Here is a 20,673-nt window from a genome sequence, read left to right as displayed (position 1 = left end):
TGTTTTGTTTAATTTATAAATCTATATTTTTTTTATATATACCTCCTATACAATCAAAGTATATATGTAAATGGTTTAATGATATATAATGGCGGGTGTTCAAATTCATTTTTTTCTTTTGTTTTGTTACGAGTTACAATACTCTTTAGTTTTTTGTTTAGAACGTATAATTAAATTTGGAAGTGTTTGTTTTTTGTTATTTTGTGGCTTTAATTTTTGTGTGTATTGGTTTTTTTTTTTCTCAAAAATGTCTTTGTTTTAATGTATGAGATGGAAAAATGGGATATTATCGGCTTGGATGCGACTACAGGTTTTTTTCTTATTGCTAAGACAGAGAGTGTAAAGGATATAAGATTGATTGGCATCCAAAAAAAGCGAAAAAGTTCTGCCGTTTATTTGATGTTGCTTTGCATCGATGTATTGACAATCGTAATAAGCGTTTTGGACTGTCGAACCTAATTGGTTTCCATCACACACCTTGAAAACTAATTCGCATTCTTATATCATTTACACGTATACTGCTGTGCTCCTTTTTTTGGGAAGGTGAAGGTATTAGTTATTGATCCTTATTTTTAAAATACAATTTTGTGTGACGAACAGTTGCTGAAAACAAATCCAAAAGGTTTTCCATTTTTTGAACATTTTACATTTTTGTTGTTGTATTGTTGTTTTTGGCCAATGTTTGGAAGAGTTCCGTGTGGTGGTGGAAACAAATCTATGTAAAGCTATTGAAACATAAAACAAAGTACTCTACAAAAAACAATTTGAAGTTTTGCATTTTTTGTATGTTTTCTCTTATGGTAGTAATTGCTAATTGGTATTTGTTTGGGGTCCTTTTTTCCCTTCTTTTTCTGGTTTCCAGAGTTCCACATGACTTCATTTTGAAGTTGTTAGCCCCATCTCCGTCTGTGTTTGTGTATATATAGGCCTCGAGTAGTGGTAGTAGTATATCAATGTATTATTTTTTTTTTTTTCTTATTTAAACCTTTTTTGTTTTATTACTCTTCTGTTGTCATTTCTTTTTTTTAGAATCTTTGATAGGCTATGCATGCATTTTCCTCGGTTTTCTCAATAATGATGTCAATTCATTGATGGTATTCTCATATCATGCCAATTCATTTCAATATTTGGCCATTTTGTTTGTAGGCATGTCATTAAAGGGTTGGATACAAATACCGATTTCAAATCGGTTTCCAAAAGTATGGCAGAACCTTTACAATAGCGAACCTGCAAGAAAGAGAAATGAAAATAAATGTACTATAAAAAAAATATATATAAGACAAATCCAAGCCTCACATAGGCCTTAACACAATTATTAAAAAAAACAGTAAGGAAAGTAGTAAAGTCGGACTGGGCCGACGATTTATCCTAACAGACGTCGCCTCTTCGAAGTACAATTGACATGAAACTGAACGAACTTACATATGTTATCTTTATCTATGTGTAAAGCGACTAAAATCAATCCCTACACATGCCATTCTGCAGCCTATGCTAAATTTTGTTAACATGAATAGGTCGAAATTATATATGGAAGCTATATGTGAACCGATTTCAAGGAAACATGCCAGAGATTAATTTATATTAACTTCAGTACGTTGTGTCAATCGGGCTAGCTATTTACTTAAAATTGCACAAATATATATATATATATAGGTGGTGTATGTAAATCTGAACCGATTTTCACGAAACTTTACACACACCATTCTAAACTTAATTCAGTGCGCTATACCAAAATCGAAAGATATATGGAGACTTTGGTGCACCATCTACATAAAATCGTTATAAAAAGAACTCGGTACGCTATGACAAAATTCGTACACATCGAATGATTTTCAGGGACTTTGGTGGTCCATTTACACGAAAATACAGTGGTGGTCACAGAATTAAAACATTTACTGTGGTAAACATTTTTTGATCAGCCCTCGATTCGTTTGAAGTATTTTTTAAATATTTTTAATTCAGAACACTTCGATATACTGCACTTAAAAGATTTAGTGTGAAAATAGAAACTTTTTGCAGGCAATTTTTCCATAAATAACGGTTTTTATGAAAATACATCCACTTTGACGTGGCTATATAATTAAAACATTGTGTGGGATTTTTTACTTTACTGCATTTTTTTAAAAATATTTTTAGAAAATCTCTTTAATTTAGTTTAATTATGTAAACGAAGCATCGATAAAATCATTTACTGATAACAATTTTTGAAAAAAATCTTACATTCAGAAAATCACCCTTATTATAGAAAATAAAGGTCCGAATGCACCAAAAATTAGTAGAATTAGCAGAAAACTATAAATAATTCTCAAAATAAATAAATATTTGAAATAAAAACTCAAAAAATTGAAATTAACCTAAAGGAACGATTCAACTTCGATAGCCTTTGTTGAAGAAGGCCAGAATATTTTTGCAGTATGAGAGAAAATATCGATCGATATTGGCATTTATTATATCAAATCGATTGTTCGAGTAGAAGAGAATATATTTTATCAAAAAATATATCAGTCACAACAGAACGAACAGAGATCAACGCTTAGGTTGACGAGTAAAAGTTTCAGGCACACAGCGGCATTTTTGATGTTCAACACAAGACTTCAAATATTTGTCAAACTGTAAAATTTTTACTTCCATGATACTAAAATAGATTAAGTGGAAGTTATTCGATTCAAAAAATATTATTTTGGAAAAATATTGTCATGTTCAATAGATTTTAAGGGTCAAGAGTTGACCATCAAACATACTGCTGTGTGCCTGAAACTTTTACTCGTCAACCTAGGCGTTGATCTCTGTTCGTTCTGTTGTGACTGATATATTTTTTGATAAAATATATTCTCTACTACTCGAACAATCGATTTGATATAATAAATGCCAATATCGATCGATATTTTCTCACATACTGCAAAAATATTCTGGCCTTCTTCAATAAAGGCTATCGAAGTTGAATCGTTCCTTTAGTTAATTTCAATTTTTTAGTTTTTATTTCAAATATTTATTTATTTTGAGAATTATTTATAGTTTTCTGCTAATTTTACCAATTTCTGGTGCATTCGGACCTTTATTTTCTATAATAAGGGTGATTTTCTGAATGTAAGGTGTACTGTGCAAATTGTTGGCAATTTGGATAGATTTTACAGATTTTTTTCAAAAATGTTTATCTGTAAATGATTTTATCAGTGCTTAGTTTACATAATTTAACTAAATTAAAGGGATTTTCAAAAAATGCAGTAAAGTAAAAAATCCCACACAATGTTTTAATTATATGGCCACTTCAAAGTGAATGTATTTTCATAAAAACCGTTATTTATGGAAAAATTGCATGCAAAAAGTTTCTATTTTCACACTAAATCTCTTAAGTGCAGTATATCGAAGTGTTCTGAATTAAAAAATTTTCAAAAATACTTCAAACGAATCGAGGGCTGATCAAAAAATGTATACCACAGTAAATGTTTTAATTCTGTTACCACCACTGTATATATGGGAGCAGTATCTAAATCTGAACCGATTTTCTTCAATTTCAAAAGGGTTCGTCCTTGGGCCAAATAAGTGACTTGTGCCAAATTTCATCCAAATCGGATTATAAATGCGACCTGTACTTTTAAAACCAGTGAGTGGAGCAGTATAGTCGGACGGGGCCGACCATACGATACCCTACACAACTACCATGGAACTCGGATGTTTATTCCGATTCCCTTCACGGTTGGTTGTGTTGTGATGTTCGCATATATTCGACTAGAAAACACACAAAAAATTAAGTTTTCGGTCCACGTCATCCCAAAATTTTAATCAGATCACCATCGAAAATTATAGGCGTTGTCTTTGACCATATTTGGAACTTCATTGTAAATTTTAAAGGAATCAGCGCTATATTTCCGCCTTCTAATGAGGTAATGGGTTACTAAATAATATCTGAATACGTAAGCACCTGTAAATATTTGTGTGTAATTCCACATCCGAGTACATACGACAATGCAATTGGAGTCATTTTGAAGGTCAACTATTCCTCTTGGATACACTATCAACTTCCAGGATCTATATGCTTCACGAGTAAATACATACTCCAGAGAATACAAAGTTTGTCATTTTTCACTTCCATGTAAATTTTCACGATGTTCGGGTCTTATTTGCGTCCTCTAGAGCGACCCGAAAAACCGACAAAAATTAAATATTTGGTCCATATCATCCCCTAAATATTAACCGATCTTTACCAAAAACAATAGGGGTCTTCACTGGCAAAACCCTTCCTACATGCAAAATTTCGTGAAGATTGGTCCATAACTGATATTGGATTTACAAATATTGAAAATTTTGACCCTCTGTGGGGGATTTACCAGAAACAGTTAACCAATGGGTCCCATCTTCGGACTTAATCTAGACATCGTAAATATAATGGGTTGTGCAAAGTTTGCTTCACATCGGACATTCCATTGCTTGATATTGGATTAACAATTATTGAAAATTTTGACCATTTGTGGGGGAGGTACTAAAAGGAGTGGACCAATGGATCCCATCTTCCTACTTGATCTAGGCTTGGTAAAGATAATAGATTGTACAAAGTTTCATTAAAATAGGATAGTCCGTTTGCATGTTATTATAAAATTGATTTTTCGCACAATTTTGACCACTTTGTGGGGGAGGTACCAGAAATTGTGGACCAATGGGTCCCATCGTCAAACTTGATCTAGGATTGGTAAAGGTAATAGGTTGTGCAAAGTTTGGTTCAAAACGGGCATTCCATTAGCTTGATATTGGTATTATAAATAATGAAAATTTGGCCCTCTGTGGGGGAGGTACCAGAAAGAGCGGACCAATGGGTCCTATCTTCAAACTTGATCCAGACTGGGTAAAGGCAATAGGTTGTACAAAGTTTCATTAAATTCGGATAGTCCGTTTGCATGTTATTATAAGTGGTCCGATAGTCCACATCTTCGAACTTTAACTAAGTTAAAAAAAAAAATATTAATATTTGTAAAGTTTGAATGAAATGGGTTGCTGCCTTCGAGAGTTATCGTGCGCATCAGCCAGCCAGACAGACGGACGGACATGCGTAAATCGACTCCAAATTTTCTGAAACGGATTTTGAGGCACATTTCGATGAGGCACATTTTCTCCGTATCAAAGTGTATATACCCTCATTAGCCATAAGGCTGAGGGTATAAAAATTCACGCCCAGAATGATGTTAAAAAAATTGTTTCAAAAATTTCACGCCTAGGATGGTACATAAAAATATATTTTAAAAATTGAAGACGTAAATTTTGTAAAAACGCACGCCCTAGCATGGTGCTAGAAAAAAATTTTTAATATTAAAAAATCACAATTTTTAATATGTTGATAGTCCTTGAAAATTATATTTTTATCAGTCAGACTTACCTTATTACCCTCATTCGATCCTGGTATACCATTATAATGCATCAAATCAAAGGTGTCGGGTGTTGAACGTTTCTCTTGGGGGAAAAATTCATCCATAAATGCATTAAGTAATATAATACCCAAACCTTCAGGATCCAAACGTCTTTGCATTATTTCCACACTGAAAAAAACATTATGACTTTTTATTACATATGGAGAAATAAAAAATCGCTGTACTTACTATTCAGCTTCGCTGACTAAATCTAAAGCTGCCAAGACATCTTGTAACACTGGTGTTGGTATAAAATTATTGCCATCCGGATCGTATGATTTGAAGACACGTCGGGCAATCTCCGATGGTGTTTCGGGTGAAACCAGACGTTTTTCATTGCTAAATAACACTGCAAAAATAAAGAGAATTAAATTAAAATCGATCATAACACAATTTTTTCCTTATATACCCACCAGTTAAATGAGTTTCTGAACCCATAACCCACACCGGATTACGTGGATTCTTATAAAACGAGCCCACAGTACAGTATCGCATTTGTTCCATTAGTGTAATGAAACCAATATCACTTTGTTCATCGATACCGCGCAATTTTAAACCACCAACATCCTGATCATTATCCCAGACATGGGCCACAGCACGTCCGGTTAACATTAAATTTATCAATGCCTGCGAACCATAACCATATGTATTGTGTATCAGTGGCTCTGATGTATCCAATAACTCGGAATTGACATTCTCAATGCCCTTTGTCAACAGCACGGTGTACATAAACAGCAATACACCATATTTGGCCGATAATATATCAAAATTATGCGTATAATATCTTTCTAGCTCTTCAATGCTATTAAAGTGTATCACTTGTAGGCGATTATGGTATTCGTCGGGTGAGACTTCTTCATCGGCAGCTGTTGTTAGACACGATGATGAAAGGACATCAGCAGAAGGACCACCACCATCACCTGACGCCGTATCAATTGTATTTAAATTAGTCGCATCGTCATCACCGCCACCACCACCACATATATCATCACTTTCTATATCTGTTGTCGCTGCTGCTGATGTTGTGGTAGTTTCTTTGGCTTCGGAACACTGATCAACAGGTAGGGTTACTAAACGCAAGCGTTGTGCTTTACATTTACTCAATATGGTACATAGGGCTTGTATTAGTAGACTTTTACACTTGTCAGGTGTTAACTAAATTAAGAATTTTTTTTTTAAATATTTTGTTGTAATATTGAAAATGAAATGCGAATACTTACATCTTTTAGAAAATGACCAGGTGTATCCATAATAAGGATCTTTAGAATGTAGGCTTGCACGGGAGCAATCACAGCACAGGGACCACCTTGCTTTTGTACCAAAGCTGATGGCTCAACATCACTAAATTCAAAACCTAAATAAAAAGAATAGATTAAATTCAATAGAACTATATACATAAATAAATTTTAAAATATTGAACACATAATTTCTACAACTCATAGATCTGTAAAGTATGCGAATAGCATATTATCTATCAGGTACTTAGTACAATTTTAGGTTTGCAGTTTAATTGACAAATTGGGGATACCCAGGTTTAGATGCCATTGTGGACCCGGTTTTTTTTAAATATTTTTCCGCGAGGATTTTAAAAAATTTCCAAGGCCAATAAAGCTATAAACGTGGATTTTTTTAAATATTTTTTGAAGGACTATCATCTGATTTTTAAACATTTTTTTTTTTGAAGGTTTATCAGCGGATTTTTAAACAATATTTTCAAGGAGTTCAAGGACTATTAAAAGGCTGCAAGCGTGGATTTTTGCAAGGACTAACAACTTGTATTTCTTTAGAAATGTTTTCAAGGCATAGATTTTTAAAACATGTTCAAGGACTATGAGGAGTAAATTTTCGAAGCTAAACAAAATTTTCAAGGACTAGGCGTAGCTTTTTTTAAAAATTTCAAGGACTATCAGACTTAGATTTAAAAAAATATATATTTTTTGAAGTACTTTCAGGTGTAGATTTTTAAAAAATATTTTTCAAGGACTATCAGGCTAAGGCGTAAGGCGCCAAATCCTGGAAAAGAACCACGAAAACTACATCGACACATTCCACCTATTCGTCGACTATAAAGCCGCATTTGACAGCCCTATCCGTTCAGAGTTGTATAAAGCCATGTCTGCGTTTGGCATTCCTGCAAAAATTAATTCGGCTATGCAGGATAACTTTAACAGGCACAAGATCAGCAGTTAGAATCAGAAAGGACCTCTCGAAGCCCTTTAATGCCGAACGAGGATTCAGACAAGGTGATAGTTTGTCGTGTGATCTTTTTAACATCCTGCTGGAAAAGGTCATACGAGAGGCATCGCCTACGCGAATAACATCGACATAATGGGTCAACATTGAGAGCGGTAAGAGACACCTTTGAACAAATTGAGGAGTCTGTCAAAGTGGGTCTGGCAGTAAACGGCGAGAAGACCAAGCTGATGGTATCAACGCACAAGATGTCCAGTAGACTCGGACCAACTGTGGAACTTGAGAACTACAGCTTCGCGGTAGTCAACGATTTCATATACCTTGGTACCGCCATAAACAAAAAGAATGACATCAGTTTTGAAATTTAGAGAAGGATAGTGATGGCCGACAGATGCTACTAGGGTCTGAGCAAACAACTCAAAAGCAAGGCCACCTCCCGCCAGACCAAGCTCATACACTACAAGACGCCGTGCTGTAATATGGATCTGAAGCATGGGTACTTACACAATCAGATGAGGCAGCTCTTGGAGTGTTTGAGAGAAAAACTTCTCCGAAAGATCTATGGGCCGATCTGCCTTGACGGTGAATATCGCCGTCGAATGAACCATGAGTTGTACCAGCTATTCTCGGACATCGACATTGTTAGACGTTGGCTATGTCATGTTGTGAGAATGGATGGAGATGCCCCAGTCCAGAAGGCATATAAAAGCGAAGCAGGTGATGGTTCACGCAGAAGGAAAGGCCACGAATACGATGGAAAGATCAAGTCGAAGACAACATTGCCGAAAATTATCTTTCTAATTGGAAAAACTGCGCAAAAGACCGACGCACCTGGAAATCTTTTCTAAGCTCGGCTTATGGAACGAAAGTGCTGTCACAAGCCAGCTAAGTAAGTAAGTTATTAAGGCGTAGATTAATAAAATATCGGCTTAGATTTTTAAAAAATATTTTTTTCAGGCGTAGATTAAAAAAAAATCAGACGTAGATTTTTAAAAAATATTTTTTTCACAGTAGATTTTTAAAAAATATTTTTTCAGGCTTGGATTAAAAAAAATGTCGAGCATAGATTTTTAAAAAATATTTTTTGAAGCGTTTTTAAAAGTCTTTCTGGTATAGATTTTTAAAAAAATATTTTTTCTAGGAATTTTAGTTGTAGATTTAAAACAAACCTTTTTTCAAAGACTATCAATCGTAAATATTTACAAATAAATATATTTAAGGATTTTTAGTTGTAGATTAAAAAAAAATAATTTTTTTTGAAAGACTATCAGTCGAAGATGCCTCCGAGGGACCAAAGGAATAATTGTGGTAGACTTTTCAAAATCTTATTGGGATATGCCGATATCGATGATAATTTCAAACCATTGGTTAAAAAATAATTCAATTTTACGATGAACTAAAAATAGTGAGACAAAGTGGGGCCAAATTTAACATGCATTGTAAAGATAAAAACATTACCAACAACAAGGCAAATATCAATATTAATAACACAAAAAATAAGGTATTTTTACAATAACAATAAATTAAAAACAAGTTGTGCCGGTAAAAAAATAAAACAACAAACAATTGTAGAATGCACATAAAAAAGCGGCAATATGGTCAATTTCTAATCCGCACACACAATATCGCCCAAACACATAAACAACACAGCAATATACATGATTGAATACGGGGGGGCTAGAACACGGCCAAGAAAAAATTGCATTGGCATCGTTATGGCTCGTGACTCATCCTTCATGGAATTTCAATTATTTTTAAATCAAAAAGAAAAACAAAAATTAAAAAAATATCCATCTCCTAAACCCCTCTACTCCTTGACCATAAAAAACGAAAAGCATACACGTTTTATGATGATGATAAACACAACAGGGAGTGGGGTGCAATGGCAGGCGGGAGGAAAATTAATAAATACAATAAATACAAAGTAACAGCAGGTGTCAATGATAATTTTTGACAGCACCTTAAAGGGCAGGGGATTGGTAGGGGCAAAATCACAACCAAATGGAATGTAATATAGGGAACACACAACTCATCAGCAAAATATGCCATCCACCCACCAGATACGGTGGAGGATGATGCTCGTCGTTTTTCATTTGCTTTTTTTTTTTTTTTGAATACCCACACCCACCTTGAGACCAACGACGAAATACATCCAGCCGTATATTTGGTCCCCATAATAAATTGCGTATTTCTTGTAATTCTCGCGCATCCTTGGTCGTTAATGCATTAATTCTGGGTGCATCCGATGATGCTGCTGCTGCAGAGGGAGTTAAGCCAGCACTCCCACTTGTGGTGGCCTGATGATGATGCTGCTGTTGCAATTCTGCCTCTGCCGCTAGGGCCGCTGCATTTTGAGCTGCTGTAGAGGCACTTTTCGTGTGTTCGCCCATGACCAGTTTGCACTTGTTTATCTTATTATTTTACAAAACAATATTTAACAACAATTTACAATTGTTTTAATCTACTATATTTTCTTTTCTTTACTGTATTCACTTTCTATTTCTATTCTATTTAATTCGTTCTTCTTCATGCACTGCACTTCGAGACACTTTCAGAACATTACGGCTGCCCTGCTTGCTTGTTTGATTTTGCACGGACGCACAAACGCACTCACTCACACAGTTGGGTTTATTGCTTTGTAGTTTAATTATTAATAACAATTTAATTAAATTAGTTAAAGCTGATGCCAAATGCAATGGCAAAAACAACAATTTATTTGGAGAATTCCCCTAAATAATTGTTTTTTTTCTTTTTTCCTGTTCTTCTTCGCCTAGAGTTGTGTCGTTTCGGAACGAACAAGTTCAAATGAACGTGTTCAGTGAAATGAATGCAAGGAACCAGTTTCATGCGAGAGATTATGGGAGACAGCAGAGAATAGAGGATAAAGCAGGCACATAAGACAAAATGGCTGATTTACTTATATGTTTACGAATGGGATTGATAAATACTTTATGATAGACTATATTTGTTTAGAAAAAGACATGGCAAATGTAAACAATCAGCTGATCAAATTTGGGGCTAGAAGGGTTACAGAGATCGAATTTGATTATAGGTTATAGGGGATTTTTAATATATTTTAATAATGAATTTTTATATGCAAGGCGTGATTTTGTTCGCATTTATTGACCTAAGGGCTTCGATATGCATGAGGTTGATAAATATTTTATGATAAACTATATGTGTTTAGAAAAAGACATAGCAAATGTAAACAATTAGCTGATCAAATTAGGTCTAGAAGGGATACACAAACCGAATTTAATTATAGGTAATGAAGAATTTGTAATATGTTTTAATAATAAAATCAATACCTTAGGCGAGATTTTTTAATATATTGGCCTAAAGGCTTCGATATACATGTTATAATTGAAATAAAATAAAAAAATATTTTTTAGGAAATATTACTGGCTTAAGAGGATTTTTTAGCTTTATTCTTATAATGAATATTAATATCTAAATATATATTAAATATATTATTATATTATTATTTTTTAAAAATTAATATGCGTGGAATTTTTAAATAATATAAAAAAATATTGCTATAGGCCGGGAATCTCTAAAAAATATTTTTAAATTTAACAGTTTTATCATTGGATTGTTTTAAGAATATTTTTGAACAAAATTAAACATTATTGTGCGTGGATTTTTCAACAAAATTTAACAATCTTTGGTATGAATTTTATAAGAATATTTTTAACAAAATTTAACAGCCATAAACAAAATCTTAAAATTTTTTAAGAATATTTTTTAAACAAAATTTTAAAGCCTTATGTTTAAATTTTTTAAGAATATTTTAACCAATTTTATCAACTTTTTAACAAAATTTTATCATCTTAGGCTTGGTTTTTAAAAAGATTATTTTTCAACTGCATTTCTTTCATATTTTTAATATAAATATTTGAGTTCTACAAATAAACACACGAAAGCAGCAATCACTTTAAATCAACAAGATTTCAATCAAATGTACATCGAAGGACCACACACAGACAATATGTGAGGTAGGTTGTGTTCGCATCGCATACACAAAAACCTATTAACATCATGATGTGAAAACTGAGCGGCGCTACCCAAATGGAGCAATACAAATTTTTTTCCGAATATTGTTCTAAATAAAATAGAAAAAAATCAACAATAGAGGCAACAAGTTTATGCGATTCTGAACAAATTTATGCATTTTTTAAATTTATTTTATTTTAATTAATATTGCTCATAAAAATCTATTTAAAAAATCCACGTTTGTGGTTGTAATATTACTTACTTAGCTGGCATGTGACAGAACTTTCGTTCCATAAGCCGAGCTTAAAAAAGATTTCGAGGCGCGTCGGTTGGTTCGAGTCTACTGGACGTCTTGCGCGTTGACACCATCAGCTTGGTCTTCTCGCCGTTTACTGCCAGATCCACTTTGGCAGACTCCTTCCCATGATGTCGATGTCATCGGCGCAGAGTGAAAATCTGCTCAATGGTGGATTTGCCAGGTCTGAAGCCGCATTGGTATGGTCCAATAATGTCATTGACCATTGGCTTCAGTCGTTCACACAGTACGCTGGACAGCACTTTATATGCGATATCTATAGTTGGCACATATCGTCTTGTCTCCTTTTTTGTGCACGGGTCACAGGATGCTGAGGTTCCAATCATTGGGCATGCATTCTTCAAGTTAAATTGTACTAATCAGCTGGTGCATGCTCCTTACCAGCATCTGACCACTAGTCTTCAATAGTTCGACTGGTAACCCATCAGCACCTGCTGCTTAAATATTCTACTTTTAAGCAAGCCGATTGATTGCTATTCTGACCTCATCTTGGCTTGGTGGTATACAATCTATTATTGGTTCTGGGGTATCCTCTTCACCGCTACTATTTGATACCAAAAGTTTTTCAAAATGCTCCTTCCAGATACTTTGCAGCCTGTATCTGTCACCAGGTTTCTTTCTTCATCTCTGCAGGAGGACGTGCCTGCACCAAACCCTTCGGTTTGGTGTTTTACCCGTTGGTAGAATTTTCGTACTTCTGTAATATTACTTAAAAATTAAAATTCAAAAAATATTAAAATTTATGTTTTAATATTTTATATTATATGTTGTCTCTCGTAACAATAATTTTGACTCACACTGTTATCTCCATCCACATTCCCCCAATAGACAGTTAACAAAGTGTCAACACAGCAATACTAAGGCCATTCGAACAGCAACAGGTGAGTTAAGGTGAGTACACTGAGAGAGATAAAGAGCATTGAGAGTGTGAACAGTGTCCTGTATAAAGAGCGTAAGAATACAAGTAACTTGTTAACGGTTATTTCAACATACGTTGATGATGATCAATGGAAGCCAGCACAACGAACAGAGCACACAATGGAGAATATCAGAGAATAATGCCATTAGAGAGTGAGAGTGTTTATTTGCCCCAATAACAAAAACAACAGTAGAATAGTGAGACTCATCAGTTGGCTTGCTTAAAAGTAGCTCCACTTGTATTTACTTCAAACAGTTGTGAATAAAACTTGAAACCGTAAAGTCGCAAAAGGAGCGGGAAACTTACTAAACGGGTACTTTGTCAAATGTCATAAAGCAACGCGTAACAAACGAACGAAAAAACAAATAAAATTCATTGAGATTTTTTGTGTGTGTTTGACAAAGAAATATACAAATGAAACAATAATAATCACAAACAAAAACAAACGATGAAGATTTGCACAAAGAGAGAAAAATAACGAAATTGCGGGAAAAAATAAATGTAAGAATTTGATGCAATATTATAACAAAAAAATTACACAAGTGAATGATAAAATAAAAAAAAAACAAAGCAAAGATATTATTTTTTATAATATATACTAAAGTGCTAAGAGATCTTAATATAAGATTATTACTATTCTAAATGATAAGTTCGTGAAAATTTTTGATTTTTTTTTGTTTTCCGGTCTTGAAGTTGTTCTTTGGTTATTTTTTTGTTTTTTTTTTAATTGTGTAATTTATTCCATCAACATACTCACCAACCTAACTACCTGTCTGCCTGTCAATAAGTACGTGTGTGTATTTTTTTATTTCAACTGCAATTTGTTATGAATTTTAATATTTCAACGACCTTTAACTACCAACCAAAGTTTTTTATTATAATTATAACAACAACAAAAACAACAATCACATGTTAAATCAACAGCTGCAAAATAAAAACAACAACACATTGTTGTTATATTGTTTGTAAATGTTATGAAGCAAATCAAATAAGTAAATAATTCACTTATTTTAACGAAGCTGGTATTTAAAGGTTGAAAAATTGTCAATGCAAACATATTAAATAAATATTAGCGTAATATTTTTAAAAAAAAATTAAAGTTTATTACAATGGTGTTAATTTTTATTAATATCAATAAAATTTGTTTAGCTTCGCCGTTACTTATCAATTTTTTGAATAAAAATAAATAACTTGAATTTTGAAAAAAAAATTATTAATACACAAAATATTAAAAATTTGCCATAGTGGTCCATTTATTAAAAAATAGTTTTTAAAAGAGAGCAGAGAAAAACTGTAAATATATTTGAAACATTCAAAAATTAAATTTAAAATGTTTTTTTTAAATTCGTATTTTTTATATTTCCATTTGTAGTGCAAAATGTTTTATATAATTTCGGCCGGGTCATATTTTGTATAGCCACCACTGCATTCAAAATTCCGTTAATCGGTTGGGACTTTTATATAGGAACAACGTTATTGCATGTGTTTTTGGGTCTTGTTCCAAATTACCGGCACTCAGATTTGAAAACTGAGGTAGGAACCTTAATATATCGAAAATTAAATCGGGTATTTGTGTGGGAGCTATACCAAAACATTAACCCATATTGAATAATTTCTGGAAAGATTTTTTTATTCATCCAGAATCCGATATTCCAAATTAAAGCCAATTTGATGAGAAAATTCGTTTAAAAACATAATAATATCGAAAAATGAGGGTCGACAAAGCATGGAAATATATATTATACATAATCTTCCGAAAAAATTTGGTGTTTACCGTCCAATATCCCGGAATGCCCAATTACTACCACTACAATGGTAAAATAGGTCAAATAAAACCTTCGACATGTTGAATCCTTCAAAACATGGGCTTATATTGATTATTTTCTGTATATATGTTTGGCACTTCTGTGGGAAAATGAGGCCATCAAAATACTGGAAATGAGGCGCTACCACTATATTGGGGCTATACCAAAATATAAAACCGATATTGATGATTTTTGGTAGGAAAATTTAACACCCAATAAGATCTCGAAAAATTTAATTACAGCCAATTTGTTTGGAAAACGTGCCCAAAATACCGGATAAAAGGGTTATCATTATATGGGGGCAATATTGAAAATTGTTGGAAAGACGATTAGCTATCAAATGAGAAAATATGAAATTGTAGCCAATTTGATTGGAAAACACGACCAAACTCTTCCAGATAATACCGATATTTGGAATACCAAAGAGTGGACTAATATTGATAACTTTTTATAAGAATATGTTATACCCAAAGAGAGCCCAAAATATAAATATACAGCAAATTTGGTTAAAAACGTGACCCAAAATTCCGAAATTTTAAATGTAGCCCTAGTGGGGGGTCACACTAAAAAGTGGACCAATTTCTATTATTTTTAGTAGTAAGATTTTCTACCGAATGAAAACCCTAAATATCAAATTACAGCCATTTAGGTTGAAAAACTCCATCACAAAGTACCGAAAATTGGAAGATAGAGCAATATTATAATCCTTCCCACCATGACGAAATTTGGAAGGTGTCGTTATATAGTTCTAATCTAAAAAGTGGAACAATATTGATCATTTTTGGTAGAAATATTTTGTAACCAAACATCTTAAAAAAGATTTCCAGAGGCGTCGGTCTTGTGCGCAGCTCTTCCAATTTAAAAGACCATGCTTTGAGATGTTGTCTTCCACTTGATCTTTCCATCGAATTCGTGGTCTTCCACTTCTACGTTATCCGTCAGTTGGCTCGCTTTTATATGCCTTTTGAGCGGGGGCAACGTAGTCGCTACCGCTCAATACGTCTGACTATGTCGATGTCCGAGAACTGGGTTCTTTCGACGGCGATATACACCGTCAACGCAGATAGGCCCATAGATCTTTCGTATAATTTTTTCTCTCAAACACTCCATGAGCTGCCTAATCTGATTGCGCCCATGCCTGAGATCCATACAACAGCACGGGTAGTATCAGCGTCTTGTAAAGTGTGATTTGGGTCTGGCGAGAGGTGACCTTGTTTCTGAAGTAACAAGTAACATCTTTTGGCCAACACGATTCTCCTCCGAATTTGGCGGCACCAAGGTATATAAAATCTTTGACTACTTCGAAGCAATAGTTCTCAAGTTCTATAGTTGGGCGTTGATACCATCAGCTTGGTCTTCTTGCCCTTTACTACCAAACCCATTTTGGCAGACTCCTTCTCGATTTCATCAAAGGTGCCTGTTAACGCTCTCAATGTTCGACCCATTATGTCGATATCATCGGCGTATGCGATGTTCACATTTTCATCTCGTATGACTTTTTCCAGCAGGATGTTAAAAAGATCACACGACAAACTGACCTTGTGCCACTTAAAGTTATCCTTCATAGCCGTATTAATTTTGCAGGAATGCCGAACGCAGACATGGCTTTAAACACCTCTGAACGGATAGGGCTGTCGAATGCGACTTTATAGTCGATGAATAGGTGGAATGTGTCGATGTGTTTTTCGTGGGTCTTTTACAGGATCAGGCGCAGAGTGATTTGCTACCGAATGAAAAACCAAAATATCAAATTTGATTGAAAAACTTGACCAAAAATTGGATTTACCAATGCAGGTCCGGAGGTAGTTCTGTAGAGTATTAAATGGTACACAACGCCAGACCATGCTGCCTTGTTTAAATACAGAAAATTGTTCGGGCTTTGATCCAGAAGTGTTCCTGCACAGGTGAGATAAAAAAACTGCAATCAACTTCAGACTGCTGTCATTTCTAAGCCACTCGTCCGACAGCTGCTACATTACATTGCTGAAAATGTGCACCTTCGGTTGACCACCAGAACTCAAGCGCCGGCCATGGTGATGGTGTGGGCCGCCATAACAGCCGATGGTCGCTCTCCGCTCGTATTAATCGACCGTGGCATCAGAATAAATGACGAATGTTATAGCGAAAATCTTCTGATGGGTGTATTAAAGCCTTGGGTACGCAAATATTTTGACCGCAGACCTTGGACATTCCAACAGGATTCCGGCACCATCGCACTCAGCACGCGCCACCCAAGAAGGTCTAAAAAATGAGGTTCTTCGCTTCATTTCCAGCGCACAATGGCCACCAAAATCTCTGGATACCAATCCGTCGGGCTATTGTGTCTGGAGTATTTTGGAAAGCAAGATTGGCACTAAGTGTACCAAAGTGTTGATCACCTCAAGCAAGCGCTTTGCCAGGAATGGACCAAAATACCTCAGAGCAACATTCGGGCAGCGTGCGACGTTTGAAGGCCATAATTTGTGCCAAAGGTGGCCAATTCGAACAAATCTAAACGTATTCTAAAATTTTATGATATTTCCGACATTTTTTGCTTTCATTCAAAAAAAAAAAAAAAAAATAAATAATAATAATAAAAATTATGGCGTCTGAATTTGTTGCAGTTTTTATCTCACCCTGTATAGTGGCCTGAAGGTTCTATACACTCTAAATAAGTCGATAAATCTACATGAAGGCTGTACCAAAAAGTAGATTTACGTGCGATAAATGTTTTTCCCTTCGGAATTTTTCTCGATATTCAAACTATGACTCTCGTAAATAAATTACCCGATACAAAACCAAAATCACCTGTATTTGATTTCATGATGTTCCACACAAATTCCACTTTTTCGCATTATTGATATTAGAACCTGTTTCGGATTTTTTGTCGTCGTTTGTTTTTGCAGTGCCTTTTTTATACGAAGTGGAGCAGAAATCAGAAACAATAACAAAATTAAATACTACAATTAAGTAAATTCAGATTCTAGATAGAAACAAAATAGACAGCAAATTTAATTCTAATTAAGTTCTTTTTTTATCTAGAATGAAAATAACAACAGAGGCAACAATAATAACAACAACAACAAACCACATTTAAAATAAAAACAAAAACACAAATGTAAAATAAAACAAAAAATAAAACTAGCTTTTTACGAACATTGATGGATGTTGGCGTGGGTGGAGGCGTGTAGCAGTTTCGAGCTATGTGCGTCCGAAATGAAGCCACCAAATCTACCGGATGTTTTATCAATAACACAGTTGACTTTACTTGTTTACGGACATTGGCTTGTATGGCATGGACATACATACGATACATCCATATGTATGTAGGTATGTTCTAACTCCAGTAAAATAATGTCGCATTGATGTTTGGTTTGAAAGCCTTTATTTTAGCTTAGCTTCAAATTTATTTTGAAGTCTTTTGAATCAGGTTCCCTACCCAAAGAGAGAGGTGAAGTGAACATACGGGCCTATTTGTTAGCCTGATGGCATTCTGGAATATATTACTCCAACCCAATGATGGTGACACATTAGGCATACAAATTACCTTAATTAGTTGTTGAGGAGTGCAGGAGAGCCCTCAGGGCGAGGGCGACAAAAAAATAAAAACCAAAGAAAAAAAGTCCCTTTTAATATTTTCCGAAACAATAACAAAAATGCATTCATCAAAAATCCAACAACAGCAACGAGACAAATTGTGTTTTGTTAATAAACCGGTTCGGTTTGGTTTTGTTTTTTATGTGCGGTAAGGGTTTTGTGTATTTAACCCATTGTGTGCATGCGTGTTGGGAAGTTCGTGTGCGGTTGGCTCGTGACAAACATAAAGATAAAATTTGATGTTTTTAATAAAAAAAATATAAAGACATTTTTCTTTAAGAAAAATTATATTTATCAATAATTAAAAAAATAGATTTTAGTGAAAACGTCTTCAAAATATAAAAGATAACAAAGTGAATCGTGATCATAGAAAGTTTAAATTTTTTTTAAACACTGGACCTTTCGATGAGTAATCCAAGAAGTTAATTAACTGAAATCTGAATTGAAAATAAATAAAAAACAGTAGTCGGACGGGGCCGACCGTACGATACCCTACATAACCTCCACGAAATTCTAACTTTGTGTGGTTGTAGAGGTCAACAAATATTACTAATATTCTGTACAATCGATCTAATTACTTGTCCAGATTCCCTTCACCGTTGGTTGTGTTGTGATGTTTGGCATTCAATTGTGAAATTAAGATCGACTCCAAAAAGCACAAAAAAATAAGTTTTCGGTCCACTTCATCCCAATATTATTATCTGATCATCTAAAATTATAGGCGTTGTCCTCGACCATACCTGGATCCTCATGGAAAATTTCAATGCGATCAGCGCTATATTTTCGCCTTCTAGTGTGGTAATGGGTTACTAAATAATATATGAATACGTAAGTGTAACTCCCACATCCGAGTACATACGACAATGTAATTGAAGTAATTTTGAAGGTCAACCATTCCTCTTGGATACACTATCAACTTCGCGGGTCTATATGCTTCACGAGTTAATATATAAGTCATAGAATGCAAACTTTGTAATTTTTCACACAAAAGTCAGGGTCCATTTGACCCGCTGAACAATCTTTATCAAAGCAGGCATGCATATTCTCTAGCCCAAATCTCTTCTCCATGTAAAATTTCACGATGTTCAGGCAATAATTGCGGCCTCTGGAGCGACCAGAAAAAACGACAAAAATTTAGTATTTGTATTTTAGTATTTCATCCCCTAAATATTAACCGATCTTTACCAAAAGCAATAGGGATCTTCATTGGCCAGAACCCACCTACATGCAAAATTTCGTGACGATTGGTCCATAACTGTGGCCTGTATCGTGTTTACAAATTATAATGGGCAGACGGACGGACGGACACACATGTCTAGATCGTCTCAGCTAGTCGATACCATACCCTGCACCATTAAATCGATCGGGATAGCCTTTATTATTGCATTATGTAGTAATTGATTGTTCATACTTTCTGAAAAAAATAATGTTCCAAATTACAGACTCTCAGGTTGAAAAACTGGGATTACAAACTTCATGATACCAAAAAATAAATTTGACATTTGTATGGGTGAAATTTTTAAATATTAACCATGGTACAATTATAAAAGGTAACAGCAAATCCCAGCTGATTTGATTCCAACGTAATACTAGTGTCAATATGAATTTGACAAATTATGTTTTTAAAAATCACCCAACAGGAAAATTGGGAACGCATACAATTTGAAATTGTTCTGTATTAAATGTGCTCCTGTTTTCAATTTACTCAATCTGCCTGCTGGGAAAGTTTGAGGAAGCAAATCTTTCTTCAAGGAATAACTCGCTATTCATATGTGTTACACATATATATGGCAATGGCTCAATTATAGGAAAGATGTGGAAGCGATAGAAATATAAATTTGATACATTTTCATTAATGTTTTTTATACCCTACACAACTATGTTGTCAGGTATTATAGCTTTGTGCAGCCCCAAAAGTTTGTAACGCCGCGAAATATTGGTCCTAGACCCACCTTTAAGTATCGTCATATCTCGACTAGCTGAGTCGATCTAGACATGTGTGTCCGTCCGTCCGTCTGTCCATTATAATTTGTAAACACGATACAGGCCACAGTTATGGACCAATCTTCACGAAATTTTGCATGTAGGATGGGTTCTGGCCAATGAAGACCCCTATTGTTTTTGGGAAAGATCGGTTAATATTTAGGGGATGAAATGGACCAAATACTAAATTTTTGTCGGTTTTTCTGGTCGCTCCACAGGCCGCAATAATGGCCCGAACATCGTGAAATTTTGCATGGAGAAGGGGGTCGGGCCAAAGAATAAGCATGCCTGTTTTGATAAAGATCGGTCAATATTTAGCGGGTCAAATGGACCCTGACTTTTGTGTGAAAAATGACAAAATTTGTATTCTACAGCGTATATATTTACCCCTGAAGGACATAGACCCGAAAAGTTGATATTATATCCAAGAGGAGTGGTTGACCTTTAAATTAAGAACAATTATATTGTTGTATGTGCTCTGATGTGGGA

At 34.4% G+C, this 20,673-nt stretch overlaps 1 protein-coding gene across 1 annotated transcript; it reads right to left on the bottom strand.

Annotated features, from left to right (window-relative positions):
• Nucleotides 1-1,074: 1,074 nt before the first annotated feature.
• On the bottom strand, nucleotides 1,075-9,982 carry LOC133337246 (ubiquitin carboxyl-terminal hydrolase MINDY-3 homolog). The gene is made up of 6 exons (XM_061545495.1): nucleotides 9,721-9,982; nucleotides 6,620-6,753; nucleotides 5,813-6,554; nucleotides 5,589-5,748; nucleotides 5,369-5,528; nucleotides 1,075-1,227 (listed from the first exon to the last, which is right to left on the bottom strand). The coding sequence occupies exons 1-6, from the start codon at nucleotides 9,980-9,982 to the stop codon at nucleotides 1,081-1,083; spliced, it is 1,605 nt and encodes a 534-aa protein (XP_061401479.1). The 3' UTR covers nucleotides 1,075-1,080.
• Nucleotides 9,983-20,673: the final 10,691 nt, after the last annotated feature.

The sequence above is a fragment of the Musca vetustissima genome, unplaced genomic scaffold, assembly GCF_032173495.1.
Source record: "Musca vetustissima isolate MV318-11 ecotype Yass unplaced genomic scaffold, APGP_CSIRO_Mvet_v1 utg1801, whole genome shotgun sequence".
In the NCBI taxonomy this organism is placed as follows: domain Eukaryota; kingdom Metazoa; phylum Arthropoda; class Insecta; order Diptera; family Muscidae; genus Musca; species Musca vetustissima.
Note: the sequence above shows the minus strand (reverse complement) of the source record. Positions and strands in the feature narration are given on the sequence as shown.

Bases quoted from the DNA above. Each gene is read 5' to 3' on its own strand.
- LOC133337246 (XM_061545495.1), bottom strand. From the start codon at position 9,982: ATGGGCGAACACACGAAAAGTGCCTCTACAGCAGCTCAAAATGCAGCG. The intron at 5,749-5,812 runs GTGGGTATATAA...TTATTTTTGCAG, and splicing joins TTCAGAAACTCATTTAACTG to TGTTATTTAGCAATGAAAAA. The intron at 1,228-5,368 runs GTAAGTCTGACT...TCTTTCTTGCAG, and splicing joins GATCGAATGAGGGTAATAAG to GTTCGCTATTGTAAAGGTTC.